The sequence below is a fragment of the Haliotis cracherodii genome, unplaced genomic scaffold (assembly GCF_022045235.1).
Source record: "Haliotis cracherodii isolate W230 unplaced genomic scaffold, xgHalCrac1.p SCAF_18, whole genome shotgun sequence".
Lineage (NCBI taxonomy): Eukaryota > Metazoa > Mollusca > Gastropoda > Lepetellida > Haliotidae > Haliotis > Haliotis cracherodii.
Genome location: NW_027266273.1, coordinates 8,864,629 through 8,892,311, shown reverse-complemented (window position 1 = coordinate 8,892,311; position 27,683 = coordinate 8,864,629). Strand labels below are relative to the sequence as shown.

At 40.3% G+C, this 27,683-nt stretch overlaps 1 protein-coding gene across 4 annotated transcripts; it reads right to left on the bottom strand.

Moving 5' to 3' along the window:
- Positions 1–327: 327 nt before the first annotated feature.
- Positions 328–27,607, bottom strand: LOC139465746 (eukaryotic translation initiation factor 4B-like). Of its 4 annotated transcripts, none has more exons than XM_071247588.1 (15): positions 27,589–27,607; positions 24,309–24,467; positions 22,852–23,045; positions 19,783–19,890; positions 19,012–19,063; positions 17,532–17,642; positions 15,375–15,957; positions 14,941–14,975; positions 14,335–14,551; positions 12,527–12,627; positions 9,763–9,998; positions 8,461–8,578; positions 5,800–5,881; positions 3,593–3,662; positions 328–2,183 (listed from the first exon to the last, which is right to left on the bottom strand). In XM_071247588.1, exons 1-15 carry the CDS (start codon positions 27,599–27,601, stop codon positions 2,121–2,123), a joined length of 2,142 nt encoding a protein of 713 aa, XP_071103689.1. In that variant the 5' UTR covers positions 27,602–27,607; the 3' UTR covers positions 328–2,120. The 4 variants fall into 4 exon arrangements, with proteins under 4 accessions (XP_071103689.1, XP_071103691.1, XP_071103690.1 ...); XM_071247590.1 differs by having other exon boundaries at positions 12,581–12,627; XM_071247589.1 differs by lacking the exon at positions 27,589–27,607 and adding an exon at positions 27,552–27,571.
- Between the last annotated feature and the right edge of the window lie 76 nt (positions 27,608–27,683).

The window sequence follows — 27,683 nt, the reverse complement described above, 5'->3', positions numbered from 1 at the left end:
TTGTATAGCTTGTACATGACGAGAAGGGTGCTGTCTCTTGCATAGCATGTACATGACGAGAAGGGTGCTATTTCTTGTATAGCATGTACATGACGAGAAGGGTGCTATCTCTGATATAGCATGTACATGACGAGAAGGGTGCTATCTCTTGTATAGCATGTACATGACAAGAAGGGTGCTGTCTCTTGTATAGCATGTACATGACGAGAAGGGTGCTATCTCTGATATAGCATGTACATGACGAGAAGGGTGCTATCTCTGATATAGCATGTACATGACGAGAAGGGTGCTATCTCTTGTATAGCATGTACATGACAAGAAGGGTGCTGTCTCTTGTATAGCATGTACATGACGAGAAGGGTGCTATCTCTTGTATAGCATGTACATGACAAGAAGGGTGCTGTCTCTTGTATAGCATGTACATGACGAGAAGGGTGCTATCTCTGATATAGCATGTACATGACGAGAAGGGTGCTATCTCTTGTATAGCATGTACATGACAAGAAGGGTGCTGTCTCTTGTATACCATGTACATGACGAGAAGGGTGCTATCTCTGATATAGCATGTACATGACGAGAAGGGTGCTATCTCTTGTATAGCATGTACATGACGAGAAGGGTGCTATCTCTTGTATAGCATGTACATGACGAGAAGGGTGCTATCTCTGATATAGCATGTACATAACGAGAAAGGTGCGATCTCTTGTATAGCATGTACATGACGAGAAGGGTGCTATCTCTGATATAGCATGTACATGACGAGAAGGGTGCTATCTCTGATATAGCATGTACAGAGTATAGGATGCAGGAGTATGTGGAATCAACCCATCAAACAGCAGGAGAGTCTTTGAGTGTCACAGGGAATACATCCAGCTTTTCCACAAGCTGAATTAACATAGTCTAGCTATTGGTTGACATTGTGGTTCATAGAATCTCCATATCTCCTACCTGAGATATAACATCCATAGTAAATAGTGGATTCAATGCTGTGCAGCCACACTGCATCGGATCACAGGTTAATGACGTACAATATTAGAGAGCTGAAGTTGTAACCTCCTACAAGAACAAGTAATGGACAAGGTCTGTCACAAAGCTATTGTACAAATGCCAACAAAGTGAAACCTGGTAATTACAAACACAGACAATTTTACACAAATATGGACAAAACTTCCCATAACAATATGATTATGATAAACAGGATGTTATATCCTGAAGGTGCAAACAAAAACTTCGTGACCACCGTTAGAGTAATAGTTCCATGAGACATCAGCATGTTGAATTCAAATACACCAGAAAAATAGCTATGAATGAAGAATAGAAGACACCGAGGGCAGCACCCTGGTGACGAAAAGCTTAAACAGTTCTTCTCAAAATATATTCAATGACAAGGTAGTAACACTAATGATCAAAGGCAACACTTATTGTGGACCACTGTCCTACACAGATACATACACAATGAACGTGGAATTAAGTGTGAATCATGCAATCTAAAACTTTCAGAAATTTGAAGTTTAACAATATATCAAAACAAATTTACTACTAATACTAAAGAAAAGGAAATAACAGTAACTGTTACCATGGTTACAGATGGAACTTGAATTCCTGAATATGTCCAATATTCCATCTTTGCATGGTCTACCAGAATACAGGGCAGTATCTCTATGTGAACAATGCTCCACCAAATCACTTAATCTCACAGTTTGTTTGCTCCTGTTGCCATATTAAGTACTTTACACATTTTGTTCTACTTTTCTAGTTATTTCATTAAAAAATAATAAATTTCCAAAATATTTCAATTCATTTAAACTACCAATATTCACATATTTTTCTAAATTTTCCCACACAAAATACACTCTCTTACCTCTGGTCACATTTAACAGACACATGTTTTACTCTTACGTTATGATAATAACTGATTTTGCACTTTTCCAAGTCAATGAAGCAAGTACTGTTAATGTCTTTACAACTTTCGCAACTGTTATATTTAAAAATACTATTTTCACACCAGTAGACATTTGCAAGATGAGTTGAAGCAGGTAGTTTTTGTGATTGGATTCCAGCGCAGTCAAGCTGACAGACGTCCTATGTTCTTTCTGAAGGTCATTATGTCAACAATTATGTCATTGCGAGTCCTTGTCTTCTTCGTCCATAAGAAATGAATATTTGTTAGTATCTGACCAGTCCTGAAAAACACAAGAAAGTGAGTGAGTGAGTATGGTTTTACACCCCATTTAGCAATATTCCAGCAACATCACGGTGGGGGACACCAGAAATGGGCTTTACCCATGTCGGAAGTCAAACCCGGGTCTTCGGCGTGACGAGCCAACGTTTTAACCACTAGGCTACCCGACTGCTCCACAAGAGAGTAATGGGTCAAATGGTGAAGTGGATGAGGTTTTACTTTGACTGCAATACTGAAACACAATGTAAGTGTTTTATTTGTTTGTTGTTTAATGCCGCTCTCAGCAATTTTCAGCTATGTGATGGCGGTCTGTAAAAAAATCGAGTCTGGACTTGACAACCCAGTGATTGACATCATGATCATCGATCCATGCAACTGGGATACGATGACATGCATCAACCAAGTCAGTGAGACTTACCACCTGATTCCGTTGGTCGACTCTTACGACAAGAATAGTCGCCTGTTACGGCAAGCATGGGTTGCTGAAGACCTATTCTAACCCCGATCTTCACAGGTCACACAATGTAAGTGATTGAGTAAGTGAGATTGAGCTTAACGCCACATTGAACAGTATTTCAGTTCCATTACGGTGTCAGCTTGACATGGGAGAAGAAGCCTTTAGTGACACAGGTCTTAGACATTTACCCCACTTGGTGAAACCCATGCGCATGGTGCGGATATAATTAGAAACATAATCAGGGCGAATCTGGGATTCAAATCCAAGATCAGTTTCTGGCAAACACAAGGGACAGAACTCTGCACATCGATTTGCAGCACCTGAGATGGATGGGCCAACTGTGTCCCCATAACACAATAGGAATACAATGCTAAAGTAGACACAATTTATGGATAACAACTTACTTATTTTACTGTAAAAGCAATATTTCGGTAGAGAATCTTATACCAAGCCTTTACAGTAATACAAAGAAGTTGTTATCCATAAATTGTGTCTACTTTCTCATCCGCCAATGCCTATCAAACAAAAGGAATACAATGTTAAATGAAAATGATTTCAAAGAAACCATTCCGACTGCGATGGGACAAGCATGGGAAATACAGTATTTCAGTAATATCACAGCATGTCATTTGGACACAGAAGAAAATACAAAGAGATGCAGACTCTAGATGCACTGGGAATCCCACAAACATTGACCCAGCACATCCTGGCATGAGAAGGGACACAACTCTGCACAGTTACAGCATCTAAGACCACCAGGTCCTCTATGACCAAGGGATAGATAGAGAGACACCACACTGTGCCTAAGTGTTAACAGTGTACAACATTGTTACCCTCAGCAAAGGAGCATGCACTGCAGTTTCATTCTCAGTTCCCAGGATAGCCTACAACCCAAGCTGCCTATAAGGCTAGAACCTGTGTAGCACAACAACAAAATATTATTCATATTCTACCTTTTTTTTAGTTGATTCAAATTTTGGCATCTCTTCTATTGACTTTGGGATGTGCTTTTCTCGGACGCCTCTGCAACAGACATAAAAGTTAGAAAAATGAACACATGAAACTCCAAATGCTGAACAAGACAACACGCACCTGCTTGTGATATTCTAGAGTTGGCTCTAGGGAAACTCAGAGTTGGGAATTTTCTTAATACCTAAATCACTCAAGGGAACTTCACCTTTGCCATTTGTCCTGAGCTCGCACTGAATCAGCTTGTATAAGCATTAAGATCAGCTCAGCTCACGTCTTTGTACCACACCATGCACACGCCATGGAGTTGGCTTCCTGTCAAATGTTCGATTATCTTACGGTAGGAGCGGCTGCTTAATCTTTTAACTTCTTATCACACCATGCAACTCTGGTGCTGATATATGATGGAACAGTGCACCTTTCAATCCTTTATCACAATACTGACTGGCTCCTTGTTCTCCATTGATTTCATTACTTTATTACTTTCTAAAGCAACATTTGCAAAAAATCACAAAGCAGCATTAAGCCTATGCTTAACATAAACTTCTTTAAATTCAAACAGAAAAAAAGATGTCAAGAAAGCATGAATAAAAAAAACAAATGGTGAAAAGAACAACACCTCATTGAAACAAATTTGTCTGGAAAAAAAATGGAAGAAAAATAATTCTGATAAATGTAAAGAAAGTGAGAAAGTAATACAACGGGGTATAAGCTCAGCGTCATTTCCATAATTACAACATGTGATCCTACAGAATATTCCTTGCAACAACATTGGAAGTGAGAATGCATTCAAAGATTTTTTTATTTTTTTATATCAGTTACTTACAATTAGAAAAGTCAATTATCAACTGTTGAGGTATGTGATGGGCACTTTTTGCTAAAAAATAGTCAAATCTTGAAGGTCTTGGTAGACAAATGCCTTGTCAGCCACACTGGGAAAAAACATCTTGGTATATTCCCGAAGGTTCCTATTTTCTCAGATTCATATGTATTTTAACATTGCGATCAACGCAATAATGTAATACTAAGCATTAAAACCTCCACCTCCTTATCAGACTTTTTATCAGCAAAATACAAATCACCTGTATAAGGAAATAACGTTAGTTACAAACATAAAATTAATTGGGAAATTTTCAGTTAAGTTTCGGAAATTTGTACTGACAAATGCTGCAGAGTTGGGTCCAAATATCCCTGAATGGTTATTGCTACTGTAGATATTCTTACGAATGTTTTAAAGTTACAGAACGTAAACTAAAATCTACTGAATGGTTGACAGGTCATCATTTTTACCAAGATTTTGTTTGTTTGTTTGTTGTTTAACGCAGCACTCAGTAATATTGAAGCTATATGACAGCGGTCTGTAAATATTCGAGTCTGGACTAGACAATCCAGTGACTGATGTCATGAGCATCAACCCACACAATTGGGATACCATGACGTCAACCAACTCTGTGAGTCTGACCACCCAATCCCGTTAGTCACCTCTTATGACAAACATAGTCGCCTTTTACGGTAAGCATGGGTTCTTGAAGACCTTTTTCTACCCCGGATCTTCACATGAATTTTTACCAAGTACCAATGCTTAAGGGAACCAGCTAGTTTGTACACGCTTACTGTCGATTGTAACTGACCAATATTCTGTGGGAAGCAGTCAGTTGGAAGACCAGAGCTTATACCCCGTAACTCCACTCTCAACATCTACGTGAAATGAAGCAGCAACAGGCACACCAAGTGTAGACTTATCTGAGGAGCTTGACTGTCGTCAAGGTCAGCCACCATGCATCAAGCACCATGACTGTGTTCATACACATGATAATATGTGATATTTGTGACAGTGTCTTACATTCCATATTTCAGCTAAATCATTATTTATTTTTTAATTTTTTTTATCAAATTTATTTCCAATCAAAAACTTATTTTTGTGTGTAAGACTTCTTTCATGTCACAAATGACTTTGTTCACAGAACTAGTACCTGCCTTGAATTTATTTATTACAGCAAATAATATAATATATCTATCCATATGACATAAAAATGTAATAAAAAGAAAGATTTTTTGGTCTGTTGCCATGGTACCATGTCTGGTAAAATACATGTGAACTTCATCTAGACTTGGTCGACCTGTTTAGAGTACAAAGAATAAGCAAACAGAGCACTCAGTCATGTCTACTGATCAAAGCACATGGACTGACTTTTTATCGGAGCCACGCCCCCTTTCACCACCTCGGCCCATTCCTCGACCTCGGCCACGCCCCCTGTCCGAATAACCCGGCCCTGTCAACAGAACAACAGTATTCTGAGACTTCACCCTACCGAACTAGGACCTATGCCATCTGAAGCTGAAGAGAAATGCAGTGTGCATCCTGTTAAATTCAACCAATCTGAGCTACATACATACAGTTGCAAAGATGAATGTAGTTTGTCACAAATTGATTTCATTATTTAGTTTGCATAAAAAAACATTTTTCTTTGTTCTACATGGGAGGTATGTTGTTTCTTTCATGGACTGAAACACCAAATAACAGAATAGCATAGATTCTGTGACTTTGTTGCAGCCTAAGAAATATTATTCACAGTAATAAACGCTCCAGGTGCTTAGGGGAGCTTATTAAAACTATATGCGATGAGTTATAAAAAAGCTCCCGATATCGTGCGGTAGAGAACAAATTGTTCAAATGTTGATCAAACGAAAACTTTTTGACAATATATCTACTTGGCATTTATAAAAATATAAAAATATAAAAATATCATATATATATCAAAAGTGTAATCTACGCAAGACTACACAAGAACATATGTAATATTACATCATGTAAATGTTCGATCTTATATAAGATTACTTACAGGTCAAGAAGTTGGTCAAGGGGGTGCTTTTTGGAGCAGGGCAATTAATATGGTGACTAGGGTATTAAAGAATAGTTCCACAGCACTGTAGCTCAATTAACAGATGTCATTTTAGGTCTCTTTCTTAACTCATTCAGTTGTGTTGAACACTCAAATGTGCAAACAATGATCGGACTCTCTGATCCAGGAAGCACATCTCATTGTTCTCATAGACAGCCCAAACTTACACAGGTTGTAGACATTTACCACTTTGGTGAAACCCACCAGCGTGGGTACGATGCAAGCCACCAGCATGGGTCTGGTGAAACACGCAGAGTCAAGGTGCTGACAAACCAAAGATCACAATCAGGAAGTATCTGGGACACAAACACCACACCATCAGGTCATGAGATTGGACAAAGGGAGACAACTCTTCTAATTTACTCTCTGGTGGAGAAAGATAACTTGAATGACACGTTCAAGGAGTTATTTCCCCTTATGCACTGAGCCGCAGTAAATATTATAAGATGTAATTTAATTTTCATCCTGCTTTCTGGCATGGTGGCCATATTGAAAGTCAGAAAGAAACTTCAAAAACAATCTCAAACTGAGTTTTCAACGACGGACAACTGTGCCATGGCATAACTCATCTGGCCTTCGGTGCTGGTGAGCTAAGTGAGTGAGTGAGGATTTATGGCACTTTGAACAGATTTCAGTTATATAACAGCTTACCACTTTGGTGAAACTGACGACCAATGGAATGGTGCTGACAGACCAATATTAGGCTAATAATATAATTAAATAAGCAACTGCCAAATTTGTTTTATCAAATTTACATATATTCTATAAATGATTAAGATGGTTCTGGAAGATAAATCACATTTCACAGTAGGAATACCAAAGAATCAAATGATGGTGTTTTCTTCCTAAGGCAAGGGAGGTAACTGTAAAAGTCGAGTTACCACACTTGCGTAACTAGGGTGGAACTATGATGTAACATTTTGGTTGGACTAAAGAAGTCAACATCCCGTTAAAAAACATGGCGCCTGAAGTGATGATTTCAGTCGAAGGCAGGATTTGCAGGGCACATGTACCGTCAACTGGGCGACAACAGATATTTCACAGCTCAGTGATTTCATGCACTTTGCGAGGTAAGACCTGTTTTATTACAAGAATATCTTGATTATCTATCAGGTCGTCTTGACTGGGCGCTGCCATCTTGTATGAAGCAAATGCAAGTGATCTGAGAGGTGGAATCTGATTGGTCAATAGGAGGGGCAAAGAAGGGACATAACTTGTAATAGCAACTGGTGGCACTATGATCAAGCCACGAAATTGCAGCCAAGCTCGGCAGGGGTGAGACCTGGACTTCTAAAGTCAACTCCCTTGCCTCCGTAAGATGCCATGAGTCATCCCTTGTGGAAGCAAAACACACAACAAAAGTTTAAAAAGGGTGTGAGGACCAGCTGTTGAATGCAAACTCCCGGTAACCATGGTGACACGGTAGCTGTAAGGAAGTTTCTCGTGACAGCACAACATTGACACATAATTAATAGCAGAATGCAAACTAATATCCCGTTAACTTTTGTTTTACACAGTTCGACTGCCTTTGTTTTGTTTGTTTAGTGAAGCACAAAGCAATATTCCAGCTATATGAAGTAAATAATCGGGTCCGGCCCTGAAAAGCCAGTGTTTGACATCGATCTACACAACTGGGATCAATGACATGGAAGAAAAAGTCAGCGAGTCTGACCACCCAATCCTGTTAGTCGTCTCAAATGACAAGGATGGATTGCTGAAGACCAATTCTAATGTTGATCTTCCAGGCTTAATGACTGAAGACATGCATAATTATTCAAGTGAAATTACTTTTGTTTCTAACCCGGTTAAAATGTGATGACAAAAATACCATGCTGCTGCATCTTCAAAATATCATTTAGATTATCGGTATCAGTATCAAGTTTCTTAAAAGATATCAATTTTCCATCTACAGCTTCAAGAAATGAAATATGAAGTCCAGTGTTTCTCACCTCTGTTGTCCGAGTCTCTGTCCTGCCTTTTACCCCAGGCATTGTCACGAGAGACGTTATCTTGTCGCTGTTCCGGGCGACCTTTACCCCACTGGTTTGAGGTTGGAGATGTTCCCGGCTGGAAATCAAACGATCAATCACAGACATCATACATTTAATAACAAAATATCTAAAAAAATATATATTATCACATATGTCGCCTATATTATTTTCTACTGTGCTAAATGTTAGAAATAACTACACATTTATAACAATGCAGCGAGCAAAGGGAGGTGAGCAATATTCCATCCTCAGCATGGCTGTCTGTATATAATTGAGTCAGGACGAGGCAGACCAGAAACTGAGTGAGTGAGCGAGTGAGTGAGTGAGTGAGTGAGTGAGTATGGTTTTACGCCGCTTTTAGCAATATTCCAGCAACACACGGCGGGGGACACCAGAAATGGGCTTCACACATTGTACCCATGTCGGGAATCGAACATGGGTCTTCGGTGTGACGAGCAAACGCTTTAACCACTAGGCTACCCGACCGCCCCCCAGACCAGAAACTGACAGCATGGGCAACCATGCACAATATCAACACCTATTCTGCCATGGAATCCCCATATGATTATAGTTGTTATGGACTTACAGTAACCATAGCAACACATAAATAATGTGACAATGTTTTATGCCCGTTTATTATATCCCAACAATACTACTGTTGACTGTTTATTTATGGTAACCATGGTGACAGATAATAATGTGGCAATGATTTATGCCACCTTTAACAAACATCCCAAATAGCCATGCCTAAGGACAACAAGCACTGGCTTCACACATGGACCCACAAGTTGAATTTGAACTCAGGTTTTCAGTATGACTGTGAAACACTTGAACCACATGACCAGCCTCCACCCAAGCCTTTTATTTACAGCTCTAATGAGTGAGTGAGTGAGTGAGTGAGTGAGTGAGTGAGTGAGTGAGTGAGTGAGTGAGTGAGTTGGGTTTAACGCCGCTTTTAACAGTATTCCAGTTATATCGTGGCATGTCAGCTCAATGTGGGAGGAAAGCCTGAATAAATACAGGTCTCAAACGTTAACAACTTTGGTGAAACCCACAAGCACGGGTATGGTGCTGACAAACCTAGAAACACAATTGGGGCGAATCGGGATCGAACCCACAATCATAGGTTTCTAGCGCGCCCAAGGGAAAAAACTCTGCACAGCGAATCGCGGCGCCTGAGACCACTGGTCACCCGCGCCTCTGGAATCAGTTGTAAACTAGAATCCTAACAGGTGCAGGTCATCAGTATTTTAGACTTACATCTGATGAAGTAGGTGACCTGGGTTCTGACGACTGGGATGATGGGGACGTGTGTGATGGTGGCCTCCTGGACCAGGCGTTCTCCTTCGGCGGAGGTGCATCTACCAGTTTGGAGGAATCCTCCTTCTTTGGCGAAGTGGCTGGCTTGGGTTCCTCCTTGTCGTCGTTAAAGACGTCAGAATGATTGGACAGCTCGCTATCGCGGCGAGACCGCTGGCTTGTAACTGGTGGGGGCCCTGAAGGGGATATGGACGTTGTTATGGCAACCAGAGACACATTTCAGAATGTTAGGTTAGGAAACAATTTGGATTACATCTGTACACATATGGACAAAGAAAAGCAACATTTAGTGCAAGACATTTCAGTCACACAGATTTTATCTCACTTGCCATAATTATTTCTTAAAAGGAATGCAACCACAAACATAAACAATGTGTGTTTATCAATCTTGTAAGGTCTATACTTATCTGTGAGGATACATATCTTGCTAATTTGATAATATTTCAAGAACAAAATTAACATTTACCAGCTGAATACTTAAATGAGAAATAAAGCTGAAACATACTGGCCTAACCGTATTCGACGTAATAGGCGCCCCGCTCTAATAAGCACCCACTGCGATATTTGCTAATATATTGGCTGGTGAAAAATCCCAATTAGCACCCCTAATTGATCAATGTACACAAGACTTATTTATTCGTGTATAATACGCACTCGTGTGTTATATGCACCCTTAATTATGGGCAATGAAATTCTGGAAAAATATATCTGTCGTACATTAACACTTCAGGCTATCAGCATAAACCACGATATTTATCTTTCAACTCAGTTTTTTTATCACCAAAATAATATTCTAATAAGAGTCACCTATTTCTAATTTTGAGAGTGCCCTGGGCACTTATTACGTCGAATACGGTACTTGTCTAAAATTGTAACATGTCAAACCAGTAGGGACTATTCATGCAGTTAGTTCTACAGTCAAACATTGCCAATACTTCACAGGATATATGTCCGATATATTCACGGATGATGGGGGAACATAGTATATACAAAACCTATGAAGTATTGACAATGATGGTCAAATCACAAACACTTTCCTTCAAACCTCATCTCAATACCAATACCGTATTACCAGTCATTATCTTCTGCTCAAGTGTATGAAGTGGTGCCGGAATAAACATGCAATCACAGTGAACGCATACAGCCACAATACACACACATGGTTTGTCAATGCTGCATTACCCAAATCACTCCATCTTGTCAGTAATGTTACCTAAAACAATTCATATGCAACTCAATCTCTTTTTGTCAATGCGAAGCATTCAGACAATCATATCTTATTTCTCTATCTGGAAAACGAATATAACTGGGGAGTTCCAAATGTATTAAATAAAGTTATGCAATCATATTGTTGTGGGTATTTTATACATCATATTATTTGAGTGCCATGGCATATACAACCAAAAGAGTATATTTGTGTTCTCTGGGGTTTTTCCTTTCTTAAGATCAATATTTTCAAATTTAGGCTGTAAGAAATGTAGTTGCATAACTTTAAAAAGTTGACATCTATTCCATGACTCATGTATCCTTTATTTAAATTGTGCGGGTCAAGGTCACCAAGGGTTCACCTGACATGACCTGAGCAGGTGTTGTCAAACCTTCATTCAGAGGCCCATCTTATCAGAGTAAAGATCAGATTTTAATGAGATCGCTTTTTTTCAACACACACACAATGTTAGCACAACTAAAACAACGACATGACCAGCATTCAAAGGTTAAAGACATGTACCACATACAGGGTGTTATAAGGACATTATACAACATTCAGGTGTTAAAAAACAAAACACGGTGAATAACAGTGTGAATACAAGCCCTTGGTGATACAAGCGAGTTATTTTGACGGCAGCCATTGCCACACTGGTAGGTAGGTCACGGGTTCGCTATAGATTGTTCCAATTCTCCGAGGGAAACCAAACGTACACTCTGATTAAAAAAGACCACTTGAAAAAAGTAAAGCAAGAAACTAACAGAAGCACACTTAACATAGGGGAACCTGTCAAACCAGACACAGTAATCATGACAACAGTTGCTATGGTGACCAAGGTCCCCATCAAAAGAAATATCTGCTCACGTCTTTCCTTTTTATTTATATAGTAGTCTAAATTTCAACTGAGTTTTTTAAAAGATCAACCACTAAAGCATTTTCCCAAATAGATTGCATATGTATATATATCACTTTATTTCACTTTCCACAAATTCAAGGCTTTTCAAGGTATTTTGTTAATTTCAAAGGCTTTTTTTTTCATAAAAGGTTGACACTAAAAATCTAAGTTTTTCAAGAGACCTTTCAAGCCTGTACGAACCTTGCCATACATATTCTTAACCTGCATCCTACTAGAACAATGAAGTCATTAATGTCTACTGACACACCCCAACTTTTATATACCCCCTCCCCACCTCAAATAAATGACCAGTCCCTAAATCATGTTCAAATTTTATATTGAAAAGAAAAGAAAAAAAGAAAAAAGAACTGTAATTTTATCGTGCCCCTTAACCATCCCACCCCCGCTCCTTCACGGTTGTGTTTTTTTCCCAAGACGTCCCCCCTCCTCTCCCCCCATAATAAATGTCAGGTCCCTAATGTTTCTCTCAACAGTTGTTTCCCAGCCGAGATGTTCAGTACCCTTGTTGAATGTGTTACTGGTTGACATGTTCCCCTAATACCACAAGTAGGTCTCTCTCAGGTGGTTGGAACAAACTATACCTGGTCGGACTCCTTTCCCAGAGCTGCTACTAAGACGTCTTTCACGTTTACTACCTCCGTCAGAACGGTCACTGTCTCGCCGAGTCCGACTTCCTGTAGGTCTGGAAGAGAAAACTTGTAAATATCATCCATCAAGAAGTAGGCCCCATATCTGCCAACCTACTAAACTGCCTATGGCATCCTCCATGTGTGTGCCCAGAGAATGCCGGTGCCAATGTCATTCGACAGAGTTGCTCACAAACCTTGCCCTATTCCCCCCCCCAGTACGCTTACCCTTCAAATGCCCCCTTGGCATCCCATGATAAAAGTTCAGTAGTCCAACCCTTCATTTGCCCCCTTGGCATCCCATGATAAAAGTTCAGTAGTCCAACCCTTCATTTGCCCCTTAGGCATCCCATATGGACGTTAAGTAATCCTACCCTTCAAGTGCCCCCTTGGCATCCCATGATAAAAGTTCAGTAGTCCAACCCTTCAAGTGCCCCTTTGGCATCCCATTTGGACGTTAAGTAATCCTACCCTTCAAGTGCCCCCTTGGCATCCCATGTTAAAGTTCAGTAGTCCTACCCTTCAAGTGCCCCCTTGGCATCCGATAGATGTTCAGAAGGCCTACCCTTCAAATCCCCCTTGGCATCCCATGATAAAAGTTCAGTAGTCCAACCCTTCAAGTGCCCCTTTGGCATCCCATTTGGACGTTAAGTAATCCTACCCTTCAAGTGCCCCCTTGGCATCCCATGTTAAAGTTCAGTAGGCCTACCCTTCAAGTGCCCCCTTGGCATCCCATGATAAAGTTCAGTAGGCCTACCCTTCAAGTGCCCCCTTGGCATCCCATAGATGTTCAGTAAGCCTACCCTTCAAGTGCCCCCTTGGCATCCCATATAGATCCTATATATAGGCACCAAATGGGCTTACAAAATAAGCCACACCTTTGCATCCAATATAAGTATTCCTGGGCAAGCCTTATTTTGATGCCTGAGCATCCCTTTAAACTGTTTACTGGCATCAGTATTTTCAGAATGAGTGGATTACTTTTGTCTCAAAGATTTCTTGTTTTTTGTTTAACACTGCTCTTGGCAATATTCCAGCTATATGACAGTGGCCTGTAATTAATCACGTCAGGCAATCCATGCCATCAGGATACGATGACACACAATCAACCAAGTCACCGAGCCTGGACACCCGATCCATTGGTCTGCTCTGATGACCAGCATAGGGTGCTGGAGATCAATTCTAACCCGGAAAACCCCATGTGACCTTTCAATAAATGAGTCTACCTTCTCTCAGATGTGCCACAGGGGCACGGATGGCCCAGTCGTCTAAGATGTCGCTATTTGCTGTGCAGAGTTGCGTCCCTTGGGCATGCAAGAAACCTATGATTGTGGGTTCGAATCCTGATTCGCCCCGATTATGTTTATAGGTTTGTCAGCAACATACCAGTGTTCATGGGTTTCACCGAAGTGGTAAACGTCTGAGACCTGCATCACTTCGGGCTTTCCTCCCACGTTAAGTTGACACGCTGTGATATAACTGGAATACTGTTAAAAGTGGCGTTAAACCCAACTCACTCACTCACTCAGATGTGCCACAGAGCGTCAGGCGACTGTGGGAGGAAAGCCTCATACATGTTTGTTTACTACTTTGGAAAAACCCACAAAAATGGTGCCCACAGTTGAAGGATCAACATCAGGGCAGATTCAGAGCCATGATCAGCGTGGAACATCCCTTAGAGCGCAACTCTACACCAAAAACTGAGGTAATACAGACCATCGATACCCTTCTATCCCTGTACTACACATGCCACTAAGTCTCACCGATTATCGTAATTCCTGTTTTCTTTCTCGTCATCGTATCTGTGTGATATCATCTGACGTTCACGTTGAAGGCGATCCTCAATCTCGCGTTCACGAGCAGATGTGTCCACTGGTTTTGCCGAGCCAAAAATTGAGGATTTTCTTTCTTCAGCGCCAGTACCATCTGAGGGCTTTGACCTTGGCTGAAGCTGGAGTCTGGGCCGCTCCTTGGGGGCCTCTGACAGAAACATTTTACTTTAAAAGTCAGTATGCAACACAATTTGCTATTCAGGGGGATGAGATTTTTGCTACAGGCAGAAGAAACATTTTGATCACTGATTTCTGAAGGGAGGTGCCAATATTGGATGACAGATTTTTTAATTTAATTTTTAAAGGCATTTTTGTCCAATTAGTGTCCCTGCGATATGATGGTGGTCGGCCTATAAATAATCATGTCTGGTCCAAACAATCTAATGATTAACATCATAACTACCTCTAATGACATGCATGGGTTGCTGAAGACCAATTCTAAACCTGAATCTTCACGGGACTCGACAAAAATGGTGTCCAACTCATAACAGAAACCATAGCTATGTCATATGCCAGCCTGCGCGTTCATCATCTTACCTTGACTAGTGTCTCTACTGCTGGGTCTGTCCCCCCTAGAATGCAAAATACAGACATGTATCGAGCAGAAAGAAATGGTTATGGCATCAAGATTTCTGTTGCTGGTGTGGGAGTATCACCAAAACAATAAGGCTTCAAGAAATGTGAGTGAATATCAATTACATAACATGCCCACCCTTCAGATCAATAATTGTTCACATTTATAACTACATGTACGAGTATTTTGGACTATCGCTCATCCCTTTACTTTTTGCCTGCATTCATATAGATTAAAAATCACACAATGCCATGAAAATAACCATATTTTGAACACCGTTGGATTATTTTTCACACTTTTAATCAAAAGTATTGTCTTAAGAAAAAACGTCCCAGTTGCTACTTTGTGAATCTTGATATCCTCACTGAAGTAACAATACAAACTGATAACAACTTACCCTCTTGATCCATATCTATCGCTGAATCCTCCGCCTCCGCCGTCTTCCCTGGATTGAAACCCGCTACCAAATCCCCGTCTACCACCATCCCGATCTGAGAAGCCACGGCTCCTGCCTCCGTACCTATCCCCATCCCTATCTCCATATCGGTCACTGAACCGTCCGCCACCATCCCTGTCCCCATAGCGTCCACCATCCCTGTCCCCGTAGCGTCCACCGCCACCTCCACCGTCCCTGTCGCCATAACGTCCACCATCCCTGTCGCCGCCAAAAGAACGACCACCATCTCTGTCGCCGCCAAAAGAACGACCACCATCTCTATCACCGCCAAAAGAACGACCACCATCTCTGTCGCCGCCAAAAGAACGACCACCATCTCTGTCACCGCCAAAAGAACGACCACCATCTCTGTCGCCGCCAAAAGAACGACCACCATCTCTGTCGCCGAATGAACGACCACCATCCCTGTCGAAAGATCGACCACCGTCCCTATCTCCATATCGATCACCGAATCTTCCCCCGTCACGGCCACTAAATCCACGACCACCATCACGATCACCTCCACGGTCGAAAGCTGGGCGTTCTAAAATCAAAATGATAATGTTCAGGATGTGTTCAAATCAGCAACTTTGCAAACAATATAGCAAGAAATCATTCACAATCACCAAATTTTATGGAGTAGTCAGTCATTTCCTATACATATAATGTGAATCAGTAACATTATCTCGGTCAGGCAAACCAGTGGCTGATAGTGTAAGCAATTACCAACACAACTGACAATGACACAGACTTAACTGTCTGACTTCAATGGCTGGCTATTGATATAGATCACAGAGATCAATAATCGTTAACTAAATATCAATCAATTATCAGGTGAGGTGAAATGGGGTTTAACGTCGCGTCCAAGATTATTGCACTTATATAGCGACGTGCATGTACGTGTGTGTGTTTGTGTGGCTGCTTGTACTAGTCCGGACTGAGATACCATGCTGCAGTTTAACATGAATACCCCACTCAGACACAGTATACTGACTCCAAGGCGACCAGTCCTTGTTTTAGCCCCTAATGCCGAGCACCAGACAGGGTAACAACAAGTACCATCTTTTAATGTCTTTTGGTATGACGCGGCCAGGGATCGAACCCCGGACCATCCGCTCTCCGGGCGGACGCTCTACCACAAGACCACGGAGGCGGTCGGGTGAGTGAGTGAGTGAGTATGGTTTTACGCCGCTTTTAGCAATATTCCAGCAATATCACGGCGGGGGACACCAGAAATGGGCTTCACACATTGTACCCATGTCGGGAATCGAACCCGGGTCTTCGGCGTGACGAGCCAACCTTTAACCACTAGGCTAACCGACCGCCCACCTCGGCATTGAACAACATTAGTGGATGCGAAGAAAAACCAGTTGAAACAATGGCCTTATAATCCTAGTGATGAAGGATTTGATCCCTGTTATATATAGAGGCCCCCGACGAGGGTAGCAGGAGCCTCATCAAAATAAATGGTATAAGAAATAGGGCTGCAACGAATACACTATGAGACGAATATGATTCGTATCACGAATATAGGGTAACGAATACGAATAGCAATTTACGAATACACTAACAAGTCAGCAGTTGATGTATTATTTGTTGTAATCAGTGAAACAATAACAACATAAATAATTTGACAAGGTTTGTTAATTATTAATATATTATACATTAATATACTGCACTTATCCAGGAACTAATATCTGCACAAATGCGACAATGACCAGTGACCACAATACTGTCAAATTAAATATTATGAGAGTGTTGTCTTTTGAAGACATCTATGCATATAATATGTTATGAATATTCTAGGTACAGGGTGTGTAAATGCACATGACTGTATATTCATAAATATTCAATTCTAGTGGCCATGAATACCGAATTCAAGTCATGAATGGATACGGTTCGATTCACCGAATATGTGAGTGAATCGTAACAGCCTGTATAAGAAAGGATTTCTTACGTTTTTTTTAAAAGGGTCAAGGACAACAGGTTCACTCTCTGCATATGTGGATGCAACAGACTAAGGATAACCACAATTAAACCACAAATTAAACGAGGTAAACTAAAGTATATGCTCAAAGACAAAACCACATTGATAGAGTATTAACTAGCAATACTTACCAGGGGCACTGCCTGGCTCCCTTCTTCTCCAATTGGAGTCAGTGCGGTCAGGCTCATCAGCTGATCTGCGATAGTCAGAGCCACCACCTCCCATTCCTCCGCGTTCATTTCCTGGACAAGTAGCACCAAATTTATATGTACATCATAGAGGAATGTATAACTTGAAGCCTACCGATTTTACATCCAAACAGGTGCCCCGCTATATTACAGTGTATAGATTCTGTGTTATATATATGAGGTGTGGGGAAATGGGTTTATGAACACAATTAAGAGTATTCTCATATATAGCAATGTGCATGCATGTGTGTGTCTGTGCAAGCATGTGTGTGTCTTTGCATGTCTGCTTGTATTAGTCCTGATGCATGCCTGTTGATGGTGCTAGCCTACTGATTTGCTATGCCACAGTTTAACATGGATACCCTACTACCAAGTACCATCTTTTAATATACTGGTACAATGTGGCCATGGGATTGAACCGTATTGCTCACTGGGCAGACGCTCTACCCACTAAACCACGGAAGGTCTTTTACCGATTTATATGAGTGAGTTGGGTTTAACGCAGCTTTTAACGGTATTCCAGTTATATCGCGACGTGTCAGCTTAATGTGGGAGGAAAGCCCGAAGTGATGCAGGTCCCAGACGTTTACCACTTCGGTGAAACCCATGAGCACGGGTCTGGTGCTGACAAAACCTAGAAACATAATCGGGGCGAACCGGGATTCGAACCCACAATCATAGGTTTCTGGCGTGCCCAAGGGACTCTGCACTGCAACTCTGCACATCAAATTGCGGCGACTTAGCTGACTGGGACACCTGTGCCCCCTCCGATTTATATGAAATTTCACAGGTAAGATTAATTAGTTGACTGAGCAGTATGGTTTTCCGCTGCTTTTAGCAATATTCAAGCAACATCAAGGAAAAGTCTAGTTCGTATATATTAAATGAACTGAAATGATGCAACGTAAGAAACTCCCTCTGTGACAGAGATTTCAACGTGTGAGATGTTAGCCTAGAGCACTGAATCCATTTCTACCACAGAGGAAGCGCCAACTTACATCCACCAGGTCGGCTCAGACAAGATGAAAGAACACAATAATACCCTACTCGGAAACAGGGCTTATTCCCCTCTCATCTAACTTATCGTCCAACCTCGGCATTGAACATACATTGTGGATACATTGGCCTTATCACCCCTGTGATGTAAAATTTGTTTGTTGTTTAACACTGCACTAAGCAATATTCCAGCCATATGAGTGTGGTCTGTAAATAATCGAGTCTGGACCAGACAAACCAGTGATTGATATCATTAGCATCAATCTATGCAATTGGTATAAGATGACATGCATCAACCAAGTTAGCAAGTCTGACCACCCGATCCCGTTAGTCGCCTCCTACGACAAGCATAGTCGCCTTTTATGGCAAGCATGGACATCCTTTATGACATGGGTAAGAAGCATCATCCTATGTTGACAAAGCATACCTTGTTGGTTCTGTCCTGCCAAGTCAACACGGATTTTTCTCCCTGCGAATACCTGTATACAAACAGAAAACAATGAAAACACGTCCTTCTGAAAACTGTGCTGATCATTCAGATGCAGTTATGAACACCTGGTGTCATCACTGATTTTCAGTGATTCATTCACTCATAGATTATTGTCACTGGAAAATGGAATGGAATCTGGCGATGAAATTATATATTACAAGCTTAAATCCAGGAATTATTTCACAATTTCAAAATGAAAGATCTGAGGATCATCAAAGGTGTTGTGACTAGGGATTTATCAAGGGGTTTTCAAAGCCCCATAATCAAGTCAACGATAAAAAGTCTGTTAAAAGTTGTGAACAGATTATTAACAAGAGCTTGGTACCTAAAATCACAGAATCACTATGGACATTACAATGAAAACAACCTGAGAAATTATGTGTTTTTTTCTAGACTAGTCCACACGACTAATGAAAACTTTATTATAATAGTCCTCCGAGTTCGTAGCTAGTCATTCTTGAATGTGACAAAATTGATTACATTTTATGTCAGCATTATTCAATTCAGTTCCAATTAATAGCAAATTGAAGCATTGAGATCTGTTTCAGAATCACAGCCCTCAAATGATACTCATCAATGAAGACAAACATCATTGGCTTTTTACTTGCCCTAAGAACAATTTGGTAGTCTTGGACCAGCAGACTACACTATAGACAGATTTTTCAAAATACATATGATGCACATACGGAGGATGCCAACAGCACTTACTGAGTCGTTTAATGTAAGGGCGTCAATAAGAGATTCACGATCTTCAAATTCGACATAACCAAATCCTCGTAGACGTCCCTGATCGGTGGGCAGCCTCACGTTCGCCACCTACAATATAGAATGAGAGTAGTAAGCACTAAAAAAACAACAACAAGTATATAGCATTAGCCATTAGGGACGTTAAGGTTTGACAAATCTTGAAGCTGTTTTCTCACTGAAAATGAAACCATTTCGAAATCTGATTAACTGTTTTCATCATATCAAAATTGAAAACATCTGCAAGGTACAAATGTCCAAAGAGAATAATTCGCTCCACAATACTCACCACACTGACATGTATTGCATTATTTCCTGTTTTGTATGGACTTCCTCAGATTGACGAGTAGGAAAGACTTGTCATCCAGACACTAGGATATATTTGTTTGCTTGTTTGTTGTTATATTCAATATTCCAGCTATATGATGGCGGACCAGACAATCCAGTGATTGACATCATGAGCATTGATCCAAGCAATTGGGATACGATGACATGCATCAACCAAGTCAGTGAGCTTGACGACCCGATCCCGTTAGTCATCTCTTACGACAAGCATGGGTTGCTGAAGACCTATTCTATTCCAGATCTACACGGGTCTCTAGGAAATGCCTTACCAGGAAGTCTTCTGATATACAACATTTAATGAAAGCATGTTGCATCTGTTTAAAGTGTTAACTCATTTGATTGGTCAAATGTTAACCCCGGCCTGCAATTAGAATTTATTACTGTGAGGGCGTGAGTTGGGTTTAACGCTACTTTTAACTGTATTCCAGTTATATCACGGCATTTCAGCGTAATCTGGGAGGAAGGCCTGAGGTGATGCACGTCTCGGACATTAACCAGACTGGTGAAAATCACAGGCACAGGTAAGGTGCTGACAGGCCTAGAAACATAATCAGGGAGATTCAAGATTTTAACCCATGATCATAGGTTTCTGATGCGCCCAAGGGACATAGCTTTGCACAGTGCGTTGCAGCATCTTCAATGGTTGAGCTGCCTGTGCCCTATTTTACTTGGTCATGAGTACATGCATGTGGACTTGCAAGGTATGCAGTTGGTTATTTTTTTCATATTTCACTTAGTATTGACTTTGACAGCATTACTCCATTCAATTCTATTACATTATTAACATAACTAACAAGCCTTTAAGTTGACTGAATATAATTACATACATTGCATACTATTGCAACAGTTGACAACTATCGCAACACTATTGCAATAGAGTGGGGTGAGATTGGGTTTAACTTTGTGTCCAAATGCTCGTGTGTGTAGCTGCTTGTACTAGTCTGGAATAATACCGATTTTATAGTGCTAGCCCACTGAGATACCATTCTGCAGTTTAACATGAATACCCCACCAGGAACAGCATACCGACTCAGGGTCGACCAGTCCTTGTTGTAGCCCCTTAATGCCTAGTGCCAGGCTGGATAACAACAAGTACCATCTTTTAACGTCTTTTGGTATGACACAGCTGGGGATAGAACCCCGGACCTTCTGCTCTCCAGGCAAACGCTCTACCACTAGGCCACGGAGGTGGTCAATAGTAAAAAAACAGCCCCAATAGCCACCCCTACCATTAATCAAGTCACCTAGCGTGATACATTTACAGCAAGCACAAGCGCAGGGGATCTATTCTACCTGCAATCTCAAAGGGGACTGTGTGAGAGGACTTATGACATCAACGTAATATTAAAAGGAACAATGTACTGGTTACCATGGTTACAGACATCCATGTTCAAGTATCAACGATTTCAAAGCAAACAAATTATTTTCCCGTTGTCAAAAACAGCACTTACATAATCTTGGGATTAACCCTGTCCAATCCTAAAGGGATTTTTTTCATTCATTCAAATAGGCTTCATTTTATTTCAACCAACATATTCTAAAGGTATAAGGAACTGTCCATTTGATATTTTGGGGGGTGAGGGGTGAGATGCGTGGAGGCCTGAGATTATCGTAAACATAAATATTGTCTCTGAAAATTATATGTATGATTTTAACAAATAACATTAAGGCTGATAGTTTTATAAAAAAAATATCTGGTTTTTAAGATCTAGCTGAAAAAACATCCCATCTCCATACAAAGTCCCAGGTATCTACAGTCTCCTAGACATGGCCGACAAAGATCTCTTTCCACGATGAAAATAGCCAAGATATAATCTGGGGGTCAGAGTGGTCGTAAGGCCAAATCCCAAGGATTAGCCATATTCTGAATAACAGCCATGTAAGTCCACAATCCTATTCCTCTTTGCTGTAGACATCATAATCACAAGCCCTTATGATATATTGTTCTTAAGGTTGGGAATCTGGCTCAACGGCTGTTGATGTGTTGGTTTGTATTTATATAAAGGAGATGTAACATCACTTCCTTATCAACGCTATGGTAGGAGGTGAGGTGAAATTGGGTTTAACGTCGCGTCCAAGATTATTGCACTTATATAGCGACGTGCATGCATGTGTTTGTGTGTGGCTGCTTGTACTAGTCCGGACTGATGCCGATTTATAGTGCTAGCTCACTGAGATACCATGCTGCAGTTTAACATGACTCCGAGCCGACCAGTCCTTGTTTTAGTCCCTAAATGCCGAGCGCCAGACAGGGTAACAACAAGTACCATCTTTTAACGTCTTTTGGCAGTCAGCTATGGTAGGAAACTCGTCCGGAGTTTTTATCATGATAGAATGGAGATATGTATACTGAATAATTAACATTATGTATAGCTAATTTACACTAAGTGTACACCCCAGTTTTCATGTTTGTATCTCCATAAACGCAAAAACATATTGAAGTCCATTCTACATGCTCTAATAATAATAATAACTTCACAGACTGTATATTTAATCACCAAGACAATAGAAAACAATACTAAACCAGTGATTACTGCAATAATGGAAAACAAGCCCCGTCCATTCTACTATCAGCCAATCAGGAAGCAGTATTCTGTTTGTGGGCGTGGCCTAATATATTTTTCATCCAGGTCGTTATGGTTAAATGTCATAGAAAAAGAAACGAGACAAGAAAAACACGCAACTTACCTTTTGGTTCTTAAAGAATTCATGAATCCTATCCTCACTAGCTTCATAGGCGAGGTTTCCTATGAATGCTGTGAATGGTGGGTTGTTTGGAATCTTCTCCATGTCCACATCAGGGCCCCGGGCAGCCTTGGGGGCAGTTGGGAGGACAGAGCGGTCGAAGTGGGATCTCGTACCATACTCGATTTCTGGTACATCTGTCCATAAAGCTGAGCATTAACATCATGGTATTCGGAACACTTGTTAATGGAGTGGGATGATGCACTGATGCATCCGTGTGACGCAATATTTTACTTCACGATACAAGTTTCGATCACAGTCGCACAAAAGTAAAAAATATTGATTCACACCATAAATGTTTACTTTAATGGCTGTTCCACAAACACTAATTAGTAGTGAAAGGTAAATATTTTCATCCATTGCACCATACTTGTAAATGGTCAGTGTGCCCGGTATTTGACTATCCTGCCTATGACAAATATGGTTTGGGGACTACAGATGTGAGCACATGCAAGTATCGTGATACGTATCGAATGGTGACGAAGTTATCGTGATATGTATCGGATCGCATAGTTGGGGTATCGTCCCAGCCATACTTGTTTGTTTGTCGTTTAACGCCTCACTCAGCAATATTCCAGCTATATGACGTTGGTCTGTAAATAATGGATCTTCATGGGTCCTGGTGCTCAGGACATAACCCAGAACATACATGTTGAATCTCGCCAATAACTACACATGTACCAAATTTCATTTCACTTCTGAAACACTTTTCGAAAATAATTATGAAATTTATGGGGTCATTGTCACAACTCAATCTCATTAAAATCAGATCTTAGTTCACGCTAACGCTAAACAAAGATCTCAGGACATCCCATTACAGGTCACCACCCTTTCGCGACCTTTGAACGACCAATGGAATGACTAACAAGAAGTGGACAATAGCCAATCAGAAGGCAGCTTGAAAACTGGCGAACATATTCTGACATATTCTCGATTAAAAAAATTAAAAACTGACAAAAGAACATTCTGGAATGGCTAATAGATGGTCTAGATTGTATGAATACAGACAGCCCATAACTTTCATTCCGAATACCCTGTGGGTTTTTTTTCGAGGTTGCACGATCAAAAATAACATTTAAAATTTCACATCCATGATCTGATAAGCAATGATCTGATTGGTCAGATGAAAGGTCGTTCTGACATGACCCACAACGGGATATCCTCAGATATTTGTTCAGAGGTAGCAAGAACTAAGATGTGATTCTAATGAGATTGTGTCACAACCCTATTGTCAAAATCTTAACATTTAGGTGGTCCCAACATACAAATAATATAGCAAACCTCAAGAACTCAACCCCACTTAATTTCAATCACAGAAGGATTTCTACCAAAGAATGCCAAAAATAATATTGACCCAACTGACGAAATATTTTGCAATCCATTTATCAGTGAACACTCACCATCAGTATTGTCCATGTTTTCCATCTCGGATGCCCAGTCCAGGGGCTTGCTGGCCAGCACATAGCTGGTTCCCGGTCCCGACCCTCCCTTGTCATCAGCCAGGAAGTCGGTCAGCGCCAGGGTCTTCCCCTTCTGCTTCTTTTGTTTCTTCTTGCTAGCTGTAAAATCACAAATATCACAAAATTCCTAAAAACATTTGGGATTTAAATGGGGGATATAAATGTGCAGCTGCTTGTATTTCATTTTATCTTTTATCTAAAGTTTTCCATATTTTATCAAAAGTAAGCACACAGTCTGAGATTCCAGCCACTTGTCTGAAGCAAGAGCAGTCTGAGCCAAATGTTATAGTTTACCATCGTGAACCTGAATATTGGCAATATTAACAGAAGATTTTAGTCTTGGTGCATGGACAACAATATGCTGATGTTACTAGACTAGAAGAAATTTGACTAGAATCAGGCTTCGAACAAGTGGCTAAAATCGCAGACTGCAAAACTACAGTTAACATTTGCAACCATAGCCTTCATAAGCTTTGACAGTCCATATGCAAGGAGTAAAGCTGACGTACAAGATTGCGGAGGACAAGTTTGAAGTTTGACTGAGACAGGCACGTAGACATCTCTTGAGGTGGGATGGTACTATAGGACACAATGAGGCTATGAGTGTGTCATGTGAGAATCCCATTACTAACTGTAACTTCTCGGGATCATCAGTGTGAATCGATGCACAGCAATTTACACATGACAATACGATATGCCTACCCACATTCATAATTTTCTAATTCTGCATCAATTAATTTATCAAAAAGTGATATTTAGTAAATGTGGCAACAGACAGAATAACCCTGTCTGACAACCATTTGGATAAGTGTTACCCTACCACCATTCTCAAAATAAAATGCTAAATCTGATTACGCAATGGGTCCAAGTTAAAAAGTCACTTGGGTTAAATACAAAATTGCTGATAACAACTTCTTACTAGCTGGGCAAAAAGAAAGTTAAGCAAAAAAAGTTCAATATTGCGATTAGTATCATACGTCAGCTCAAATATTGTGATAAGTATTTATATGTGAGGAAGGCGTAGCGTGACATCACTACCAACCATGTTAACTGCTGAGCAATTTTCCTTCATTATTTTAAGAATGTGTTTTGTTTTACACTTCCCTAGAATAGTACTTGAGATACATCAGTGTCAGCTCAACTGTTGCCAAATGCACATAGTGATGCAGGTTGTGCACGTCTCCCACATGAGTGTTGTTTGTTTACTTGTTCTAATGCCACATTCAGCAATATTCCAGCTACATGACGGTGGTCTGTAAATAACCAAGTCAGGACCAGACAATCCAGTGGTTGACATCATGAGCATCGATCTATGCAATTGGGATACAATGACATGCATCAACCAAGTCAGCGAGCCTGACCACCAGATCCTGTCAGTTGCCTCTTGCGGCAAGCATAATCACCTTTTATATCAAGCATCGGTTGTTGAATACCTATTCTAACCTGGATCTTCACGGGTCCCATGTCCTGTGTATCTATCCTGTGTGAGACACCTACATCATCCTGTTAGCCCGAGGCTAGAAATATTCTATTGGCTACTGCCCTAGATTTTAGGGTTTACTGCTTATATTAATCTATCCTCCAATGTCCAAATGACGTGAAAAGCACATTACACATGTATCAAGACATACTATTTATCTTTTAGAACTTGGCTGATGTACTTGGTAATTAAAGTATGAGCAAAACATGGTTATGGCCAGTAAAATGTCAATGGTCAGTTGCTTTTATGACTAGACCATATGACTAAGTTTTCTACACTTTATCATGTTCATTGGTAACGTGATGTGTTTCACTTGAAATGTTGATATGGTTGATCCAGTTACTAACAATTTAAAGCTAGAACAATATGCCAATAAATTGAAAAAGATACGAAACATCCTTTCATTCTTGGAGTTCCAAAAAATATCTTCTTTTAGTTTAATTCTGGAGACCTTGACATCATTATTGAGTCAAAATCCATGTGACGTAAATAAACTCATGTGTCCTTATATAAATCATAACAAATTTCTTTTGTAGTTGATAGCCTGACTTTTGAACATGATGAAATGCTTGACATATCAAAAACTGCAGATTTGCATTGGCTTCGTTAGAAAAATCCCAAAGGACTGCATTTTATTATAACTTTTGTTCATGTGCGAAAGTAGATATCAAATACCAGCCAGACATTTTTGTAGAGAAATTGTTTCACTTAGAAATGAAAATTTACTCACTCCATACATAACACAGTGTGATACTGTTTTTCATTAATATCATTTTTTTGTTAGGATGCAAATACAAGTGAGTTTTCATTCAGGTTGTAAGCATAAAAATTTCCTAGTTTATATATTAAAACGCATTTATAACAGCAACATCAATAATGCTGTTATTAGTATTACTGAGTACTAGCCAGCTACAACAGAACTTGGTAACCTGATTATTTTGTATACCTATTACCCTACTCCCTAGCTTGTAATCCTGCAAGGAAGGATTACCTTTCTTAGCCCTAATAAACTGAAATAATGCCATGCTCTGATTTCTATTTACATATTACAGTGGTGTGGATTTGGTATATTTCTACATTCCACAAACAAAAACAAATATGATGTTGAGAAATAAACCCATCATAAAGAATACAATGAATATTGGTAAAGAGTATTGTCCAAATGGCTTCAACAGTTGGACACATAGCATGTACCAGATAAAAATGCTGATGAACTATAAACAAGCACAAGAAACAAAAAGCAGCAGGTCCATTAATCGCAATAAGTAAACCAAACCTTTCAAACCTCGAGTAAAATGTTACTGCAATCAGATAAATACATCTTTCATTGTAATACTAAATACTATGGCTGTGATCATCCAAATTGAGTCTTAATTTGTGAGATATTTATAAGAACGATGCAGTCACACTGGCGCATTTATTACTTCAGAAAGTGATCTGATGATTTAGTTTATCAAAACCACTACACACTCGACATTATGAAGTTGATCGAATGCCCTGTGAAAGCTTCTCTGTGATAGTGCCAGGTTGGGACATGTGCATATGTGACACCGTATGGGTAGGATGGTTGGCTTCACATGTCTAGTATGGTGATTAAAAGCTGCATGATCGTGTTGTCATACATTCTATATGGTGATCAGATCAAACACAATCAATATACAAAATCTTTGTTAAATGATCATTTGGCATAAACGAATAGGCACCTCCCATGTGCCAACCAAGGCCATGCTGCCCACTCACCTGTCGTCGCCATCTTGAGTGACCGCCCCGGAGTTAGAGTGCGCCCTTAGTTTGTACTAGATAAAAATAAACTAAATACTTTTTTTAGTTTGTAT